We start from the raw sequence: 9,507 nt of genomic DNA, 5'->3' as shown, positions 1-9,507 counted from the left end.
GATACCACATAAATCTAGCGGATTCCATCTTATAAGAGAGATGAAGGAGATGAGTGTTCTGTTTCAGGGATTTAAGCCGCGGTTTTCAAGTCACCATACAAACTTGGTGGCTCGCCGCTTAGCTAGGCTTGCTTTACATCATTCTGTTATTCAACAATTGTATGAAACAATCCCTGGCTGGCTGCCTGGTTTCCTACAGTCAAACATGCTAGACATGCTAGCGCCTGATGATTAAAATGCCGACGGGCATTTAGCTTCAAAAAAAAAAAAGACTACAGATGGTCTCACCAAACCTTTGGCCCGTCTTGGCGGCGGTGTCGTACCCTCTGGCTTTGACAGTGCAAATTACTTTGCACTTACAAAAACACTAACAAAGTTCGAACGCCAACACATGTCGCCGCTAGCATAGACAAGTTCAGCACCGGAATGATTGACGTTGACCAAAAGGGTTGGATTTGGATAAAATTCATAAGGGTTGCAATCATGCATTCGCCAAGCGTGCAGCAGCATCAGTTGATGAAACTGAAGATGTGGCTGTTACCAAACTTGACGAAACTGAAGAAAATGTGGCTGTTACTTGGCCTGACGAAGCTGCAGAAGAGGAAGAGTGCGTTACTTCGGACGGCGACGTCTAAACTGAAGAAGAGTAAGCCTGCAGCAGCATCGGAGTCAACGAAGCACGATGGGAAAAAATTGGTCATGTCGACCTACCTGCAAGTAAGTAGAATTAGTCACTTCTTTTGTTTGGGATAAAGGTCGCTTTTATAAACTCAAAATATAGCATCAAACGAAAGCATGATGCGCAACGCCCAGCCTCCGTGTATTTAAGATGCAGAAAGCCAACACCAATAGTTTGAATAAAATAAAATAAAATAATGATCCGACATATCAGCAATAGAAGAGTCATGTGACCGACATTATGCCTATATCGAATAAGGTGACGAACACATTCCGAGAGTATGCTGCCATCTATGTTGGTTAAAAATCTCCATCGCCACCAGTTCCAACCGCATAGCGATTGGCACTCCACTCGATGCAGCATAGACCACATACAAAGCAAGTGCGTACATCGAAGAAAAACCTGCAAAGGCAATTTTTCCTATCAAAAACCAAATCATTTCTACAGTCAAAGCGGCCATAACAAGGCAAACGCTCCGACTCTTATTAGGGTTTTGAACCTATTTCGAATATCATCTAATCAATGGCCAAAAATATTGGCAACACTTATGAAGGTATACAAACTAGATGCTACTTGGATGACAGACCATGTAGAACGCGCAAACTTGCACTAAAAAAGAGGTGTCTGATTGTCTAGTCATGAGCACAAAAACTACGCTCATTGCTTCCTTGCTAGTTGCGACGGGCGATGTTTTCTTTGGTTAGCACAACTCCGCTATGAACATAACAGATGGAGATTTTAACTTTTAACGGAATCTTTGATTTTCAATTTTTCTTGTTATTATTCACTGAAACCTCTGAATGTGTGAGTGTACGGTACTTCGAGTTGACCGTGAAGGACCCATATTTAGTGAGACTTCAGCGAAACTCATCTCGTCCTTACGTCAGGTTAATCAACTCCAACCAGGATAAAAGATTTTGACATCAGACAAGTGCAAATCAAATCCCGCCTGAAAGCAATATCTGGTGGGGATGAACTGGACACCTGCACAAGAGTATCATTCTTATGGCGAACATGTGGTACAAAGCTGAATATTGTTCTCGGGGGCTTGTATTGCATAGCCACTTGTCCTCCCAGAAAGAGATCCCCGACCCATCTTTTATCGCAAAGATCGCCAGCAAAAAAGACGTTCCTTTGTCTTCATTAACCCAGCCCAAAAGTGTGAGCTGCCAGGTTTCCAATAGGCCGGACACTCAACTTTTTTGTATAGGTACTTACTACGCGGCAAGGATTGCCATACGCCATCTTCACTAAATAGTCTGAATACTCATTTACTAAGTAAGGCATCATTCTTGACCTGTAGGACATGAATGCCAAAGCCTCCTAGGTCTTTCGGCCTACAAACCACACTTAATTTGGCTAATCTATTATTTTTGTTTTCACTGTCTCCTTGCCATAAGAATCTGAATCCAAAATAATCCAGTCCTTATAAGACCCTTTTTGGGAGTTGAAAAAAAAGTATATAGATAACCATATTTGTGAGGACATAATTGATCAAGGCCAGCCGTCCTTCAACAGAGAGCAATTTGCCTTTTCAACTGCTCAACCGTTTCTTTGAACGCTCCTCTACATGTGTTCCACTCCATATTAGTGAGACATCAGTAATGAATCAGAATTCTCAAATATTAGTATATTAGTCGCTGCTATATACAGAGCTCCCTGCTGAGTGTTTTGGCCATCCGGTGGACCACCAATTCTGTAACGAAAGGACCCTAGCAAATGCGGCTCCTCTGTGTGCAAATCCTTCTTCCTCCTCTAATATGTTGTACCTCTTATTCCAAGAATCAATCCATTGAGAGAGTTGTTCCATGTGGTTGATAGAGTCGCTCCTTGCTGTTTTGAGATTTGTTCCTTGTTACAAGTAGGACCGTAACACTCCACCTCTGTATCCAGCCCATGTTGGTACCACGTCATGGGTTTCAGCGGAGCAACACGCCTTGGCGGTGGAGGACCGAGTTCCTTCACCACCGGTGCTACGCCGTAGTCCTTGGGCACAACTACCGGAGCTAGGTTTTATCAGTCGTCTAAACTATAGGATAGGCTCCATCAAAGACGTGATCTCCAACTAACCCGTTGCATTAGAAGTGTGATATACCCATTCTTCCACTCATTTGGATTTCTAGGTCAAATGTGATGCAGATTCAATATGGGATTAGTGTCAATAGGTCTTGATTAAGGACTTCGGCCAACATATAGTTATATCGGTCCCATGTCTATAGAAGGATTTAGTGAAGCCTAAACATAAGGGATGCATAAATATATTGACGACCTTTCTTCATGAGTTTGGACCTTGCATGAATTGGCTACTTCATGTAGTGACCTGAAATGTCTTATAAAAGTTTACAGAGGGTAGTAAATAATGTGACGCGTGAGTGCCAATTCCTATCCAAGTCCTTTTCCAAGAAAGTGGGTAACATTATTTTCTAGATGATCAAAGTGGTAAAACCAACCAAGATAGGTGTAGCCAAGTCTTGTGGCGACAAGTGTCACTTCGGGGCAGGTCCCAGAGACAAAATTACTGGATATCTTAATGTAACAGTCCATCGTGTTACCCATTGTACCAAATATGAAAATTACCACGCTGAACTTGAGTAAGCTCCTAGATACTTGCAAGTTGTAACGCACATCTAGTAGTATGTATAGTATGTTGTTCTGAAACTACTTAGTGAGACGAGCATGCACACGTGCGGTGCATGCGATTGCTAGTATTCGGCTAGATAATTGGTTCCGTTCGGCATTGTTCGTGTGAGCTTCTAAATTTCGTTTTCTTTTCATTAAAGTACCATTTGTTGTGGAAAGACGAGAATGGGTAAAATGTCATATCGTGTTCTGTGAGTGCCGATTCTGATCAAAACTTTATGTAACCAAAGTAGGTCACTTTTTGATTGACAGGATCAAAAAAGTGGGTAATGAATTATGACTTGTTGGGGAGCACAGTGATTATTATGATTGGAGTTAAGTGGACTCACCCACATGAAGCAAATCTTGTTGTCATGTGTCACGAACAGTTGAACACATGATCAATCATTATGCGGATATGCATTATGTGCCTCATCTTACAACTCCAATTACAAAGTTCATTAGTGCAGTGGACTATGAGATGCTCACATGCAACATTTTTTTTTGCGAGAACTCAGATGCAACATATAATATATACTCCCTTCGTCGTATAATATAGCATAAAAGATGCTACACACACGGATTTTAGTTTATACACAGACTATCTCTCACAAAACGCAGAAATATCTCAGAATTTTGGCCATCTCACTGAATATTGCTTTAAGAAAAAACAAAACTATCTCTCACAATTACGCAGAAATATCATCAAACACGCATGGTCAAGCTTGGGGGAGAACCGGAGAAACTCTGCAAATACGAGCGCGCGCTCATCCGATATTCCGACGGCGACGGCTACGGGTGGAGTACCGGCGAGGAGAAAATAGCGTGTCGCTTCTCCACACGTACGTGTCCGGTAGAGTAAACACAAAGACTGAAGAAAGCTAGTGGCAGGCAGGACAGGATTTGCAAAAGGTTGGAAAAGATTGAAACTGGACCGCGACACATTATAATTCTAGCCGCCGCTCGTGTTTTCCTCCATGCATCAGCATCACCGCGCGTGCACTGAGCTTTCCGCGGCCATCGTCACGTCGATGACGTGCTCGGTGCGTCGTGCCCGGCCCCGTTCGCTCCTTGATTTCAACTTCTTCAGTCGCACTGAACCACTTGCGCTTGCACGATGGTTCGCCGGCGACCGGTGAGCGCATCCAACCAACCATTTAAAGCTACTGCATCATCCCGGTGCAAGTGCAACAGCCACCAGATAGGCAGCTAAGGCCTAAGGGGACAGCCAAAACCTTTGTAAAGCCAAGGGATCTCGGGCCTTGCCAGTTCGGAACTAGAGCGGAACCATGCCGGTCACGCAGGCGCCGGGGCGGAGCATGGGGCCAGTGAGCGTGGCGCGGCGCGAGCTGAGCAGCCGCGCGTGGTCGCTGTCATCGCCTGCCAGCCCGCAGCCGCGCTACGGGAGCATCGTCACCGTGCTCAGCATCGACGGCGGCGGCGTCCGTGGGATCATCCCCGGCACCATCCTCGCTTTCCTCGAAGAAAAGCTCCAGGTGACTAGCTAATTAAGTTTTTCATGTAATTTAGGCAATCATATCCTGCTTGCACTTGCACGCATCCGTCCGCAATGAATTGTTGGGGGTGCGTAGGAGCTTGATGGGCCGGACGTGAGGATCGCGGATTACTTCGACGTGGTCTCCGGGACGAGCACCGGTGGCCTGGTGGCGGCCATGCTCACCGCGCCCAACGCCGAGGGCCGCCCACTCTTCGCTGCCAAGGACATCAACAAGTTTTACCTCGAGCACTGCCCGAATATCTTCCCTGCCGTCTGGTGAGGATTACATAGTACATGACTCGCAGTCTCGCACATCATTTATGTTTTTGAGAGACGGAAACGTCCTCAGCCTCTGCATCGAGTGAGCAGCGTACGCTCAACGAAAGTAATCATGAGCTAAGTATGTAAAATCTTTTGAGCAGCAAAGGACCTCTGGGCTGGCTCAAGAGCATGATGGGGCCCAAGTACAGCGGCCACCACCTGCACAAGGTCGTGAAGGAGCTGCTCGGAGACACACGCGTCAATGAGACGCTCAAGAACATCGTCATCCCCACTTTTGACATCAAGCTCCTCCAGCCTACCATCTTCTCAACCTACGACGTACGTATGTAGAAGAAAACAAACTGATCCACGTGCATCTATACAAGTTGGCATGTCATCCGCTTGTTTTGCTGGTCACTATTTTTCGATAGCTAATATTCTCTCTCCATCCAAAAATAAGTGGCGTTGATCTAGTAAAACTTTGTGCTAAAGTTGTACTAGATAAACAACATTTTTTTAATGGAGCGAGTAGTATATATGATTGTGTACGTCAAGGGATGCAGTGACAGGAGGTTTACCCTTCTTTCAAAAGCAAAGCTTAGTAACATATACATGATACAAAATCTTAACAGGCCATGAGGGATGTCTCCAAGAATGCTCTTCTGTCGGATGTCTGCATTAGCACGTCGGCCGCGCCGACCTACCTCCCCGGCCACCATTTCGAGACCAAGGACAAAGACGGCAAGACCCGGGCTTTCAACCTAATCGACGGAGGCGTCGTCGCTAACAATCCGGTAACTCATGCTAACACACTAACACGACAAGCAAGCTTGATGGGAGCTTGCTAACATCCTCACTAACTTACATTGAGGTGCATGCGCAGACGTTGTTGGCGATGACCCACGTTAGCAAGCAGATCCTGATGGGAAACCAGGACTTCTTGCCCATCAAGCATGCGGGTTACGGCAAGTTCATGATCCTTTCATTGGGCACCGGCACAGCCAAGATCGAAGAGAAGTTTGATGCGGCTGAGTGCGGCAAGTGGGGCCTTCTCGGGTGGCTCTACAAGAGGGGTGCCACGCCGATCATTGATAGCTTCAGCGAAGCTAGTACCGACCTCGTCGACATTCAAGCATCCGTGCTCTTTCAGGTCCTGGACTGCAACAAGAGCTATCTCCGGATCCAGCACGACGAGCTCACTGGCGAAATGGCCTCCGTCGATGTGTCCACATCAAAGAACCTCAACGGGCTCATTAGTGTCGGCAAAGCGTTGCTGAAGAGACAGGTGTGCAAGGTGAACGTCGAGACAGGCAAGAACGAGCCCGATCTAGAGAGGGGCACGAACGAGGAGGAACTGGCCCGTTTTGCCCGCATGCTGTCGAAAGAGCGCAAAGCTCGAAAAGAGGCCTACAAACTTGTGTAGTCTGAATATTTACCCCTGTTTGTATTTGATGATGTATGCATGTTGGATATTTATGTGGCTTTCGACATTCTTCATATGGTTATTGTCTAATGTGAAATTATTCATAATATTAATGTATGTAATGAGGAATTTTCCATATTATTAACTTGAGGAAAAGGAAACAGAATTTTACTCAAAGAAGAAATAGTCATGGCCAATGTGGTTGTGCTAGAATAGAATAGAGAATAAAGGGATGTCCGCTCTACTGTAATTTTATACTACCTTCGTTTCTACGTGACCAACGGCGGAGCCTATAAGGGGGGCCGAACATCAAGGACAACTCTAAAATGCAACTAAGCCTGGCGGAATATATAGGACTTGACACTGAGTATAGCAAAATATTTACTATTATAACCGTAAGTGTTGATAATATAGAAAAGATTTTTTTGGATCAAAGGACACGGCCCCATTTTTATTATGAAAATGGAAATGGAGTCTTATCCTACAGAGACTAATCTCGAGATTTTTTTTATGTTGCAACCAATACTTTGAAACAAAACTATATCCACCAATGAATGTTGTGAATTAGGATACCAAAATGCAAGATCTTTCATATTGTACTAGTGTAGCCGCTTCCTGATGTGCTCCAAAGTACAAACTGAAGAGAATAGAACTAGCAAGATTTTTGTGTCTTCATCAAAATATAACAAAAAGGATTTTGTAGCCTCGTCCCAGATTTTGGCTTGGAAAAATAGAGTAGTTGAGACAGAAGGGAAACTACACGAGTGAGAAGGAAGCACACCTGGTGTGTCTATGTTTGTGAACTGTAGAGTGTGGCTGTGGGAATGAGAGCAAAAGTCAAAATGGTTCTCAGTTTTCACCGATTGGGATCCTCTGTGAACAATACATGTATTTCATTTGCTAAAATGGTGTAGATCACATAGCTCTAGGCATGTTTAATTAGGGGTCTTCAAACATTTTCTGCATGTTGGGGGCGGGGGCGTGGCCCCTGCTGGTCCCCCTGGCTCCGCCATTGTATGTGTGACGAAGCGCAAAGTAGTCAGTACCCTCGGTAGGGTGCCGTACATGGTCGGAAGTACCAGAACGGATCCCGCACGCACAATATACCCAGGTTTGGGCCTTCGGTGAGGAGTAATACCCTACATCCTGCGCGTTGTTCCTATTCATGGTGGGTATATCTCGTGCGAGAGATTACAATGGGGAGCATGAAGATGCTACCGGGAGTTTATTCTATGGGAGTAGATGGGGATGAGAGCCCCGTAGCCCTCATCTTATATACACGATGGGGGGTAGAGTTTTACAAAGAGATAGATCCAATCTAAGGCCGCCGCCAGGATGACTTGGGGGGCCAAGGTAGTCTCATGGATGTATGTCTATTCTTCGGGGCTCCCTCTTATGTTGGCTACTTGGTAGGCCTCATGCCAACCCCCTCCCCCGCCCCCCATACGGGCCTTTTTTCGGGCTCCCTTGAGAGAAGCCACCCCCCGTGCATGGCAGCGTCCGTAGCCCCCGAGCATGTCTGGAGTTTGAGTTTCTTTGATTTTCGAGAACCCATACGAGCTCCTGATTTTGGACCCGTTGAATCGGCACTGATTAGGGATTTGAGGGTTTTCACACACATGGGGTAGGAATTTTGAGGGTTTGAGTATAGACGGTAAATCTCTACTTCAAGCTTGTAGTCATCCACCTCGAGGGGAAATGTAGAGCGGCCAGGCTGAGAAACCCTCGCCACCATCTCCAATGCTTTGTGCTCCTACTCATCGTCGGAGTCATCTAGAAAGACCTTGATCATACGTGTAGTGACATTTTGATTGGAGCACTAGTTCATATGTGTATGTTCAATGTAGATTGACAAGCTCGTCATGGGAGGCAACGACAAGGCTGGCAAGGAGGTCGTCGTTGACGGAATGGGCAAGGAGCTCACCTGTGAGGGGAAGGGCAAGGAGGTCGACTCTGATGGGAAGGGCAAAGGGACCGCCTCGGGCAAGATGAAGCAACCTGATGGTGTAGCGCCCCCCCCCCCCCCCCCCCCCAAAAAAAAGAGGGTTAAGAAGTACGTCCATTACCAGGAGAGTGTCGGTGCAATGCACCGCCACCGAAGGGCTTGCGTGGACCCTCCTCACCATGGCCCAAATAGCAATGCTCGCTATCCCTTGTAGACGTTTTTTTATTTTATTCTCTCGCATGGCACTTTGAGTTTGCTCGCCACTTCATGAAAAACTTGTTATGGCTTTTTTATGTATTTAAAAAAGCATGAATTAGAAATAATGTTCACAGGTTTGAAAAATGTTCACACGTATAAGAAAAATCAAACATCTTCACCAGTTTAAATAAAAGTTCATGGATTGTTAAAAAATCAAGATTTTTTAATAAAAGATCACGAATTTGAAAATCATGAATGAGGAAGACCTAGCTGAAAGCTTCCCAAAACAGAAAGTGTTTTTTTTTTGAGAAACAACAGGAAGATCTGGCCAGCCCATATAAAAACGTTGGGCGCCCTGTACCAATAGCGAACTATCTGGTGCAAAATAGGAATTTCCCAAGCTCCGCCCGGTTCTTCTTTTTCACTTTAGCTATATGTCAGGCGACTGAATTTTTAGCCTGCGGTCAGTCGAATGTTTTGCCCTGATTCAATGTGCTTTACGATACGTGGTCCCCATAGGTTTGACTGACGCTGTTAATTATTCAATGTATTTCACGCCTTTTCTTGATGAGTGCATGATGCAGCCCATGCATGTATGTCACCACGTCGTGACTCTTGCACCCACATGGTTGGATGCAATGCGTGCCCATTTTAGTGTGCGTGCATGCTATTTTTCGTTGTGCTTGCCTCTGTTTTTCTTTCACGAGTTTGCTTTTGTCTTGTTTTTCCTTTCATTAGTTGAATTTCCTTTTTCTTTATGTGTATTTTTGGCTGTTAAGTGTGTGTGTAAATGTATGCACACAAGCACTACATTTATATATTATATTAGAGTACAGAAATTTCACTACGATATGTTTCTTCTTGCATATTATAAGAAGTGCATT

General features: G+C 45.2%; 1 protein-coding gene across 1 annotated transcript; it reads left to right on the top strand.

The window, feature by feature from the left end:
* Positions 1-4,419: 4,419 nt before the first annotated feature.
* LOC125521112 (patatin-like protein 2) lies at positions 4,420-6,554 on the top strand. The gene is made up of 5 exons (XM_048686162.2): positions 4,420-4,794; positions 4,891-5,072; positions 5,219-5,396; positions 5,690-5,851; positions 5,941-6,554. Exons 1-5 carry the CDS (start codon positions 4,588-4,590, stop codon positions 6,478-6,480), a joined length of 1,269 nt encoding a protein of 422 aa, XP_048542119.1. The 5' UTR covers positions 4,420-4,587; the 3' UTR covers positions 6,481-6,554.
* Positions 6,555-9,507: the final 2,953 nt, after the last annotated feature.

Source organism: Triticum urartu, chromosome 7A, assembly GCF_056163025.1.
Source record: "Triticum urartu cultivar PI428250 chromosome 7A, HENAU_Tu73, whole genome shotgun sequence".
Taxonomy (NCBI): domain Eukaryota; kingdom Viridiplantae; phylum Streptophyta; class Magnoliopsida; order Poales; family Poaceae; genus Triticum; species Triticum urartu.
Note: the sequence above shows the minus strand (reverse complement) of the source record. Positions and strands in the feature narration are given on the sequence as shown.

What these genes read in the sequence shown, in the direction of transcription:
- LOC125521112 (XM_048686162.2), top strand. Translation starts at nt 4,588, where the DNA reads ATGCCGGTCACGCAGGCGCCGGGGCGGAGCATGGGGCCAGTGAGCGTG. An exon ending in AATATCTTCCCTGCCGTCTG is followed by an intron (nt 5,073 to 5,218) that starts GTGAGGATTACA and finishes TCTTTTGAGCAG; the next exon opens with CAAAGGACCTCTGGGCTGGC. An exon ending in GCGTCGTCGCTAACAATCCG is followed by an intron (nt 5,852 to 5,940) that starts GTAACTCATGCT and finishes GTGCATGCGCAG; the next exon opens with ACGTTGTTGGCGATGACCCA.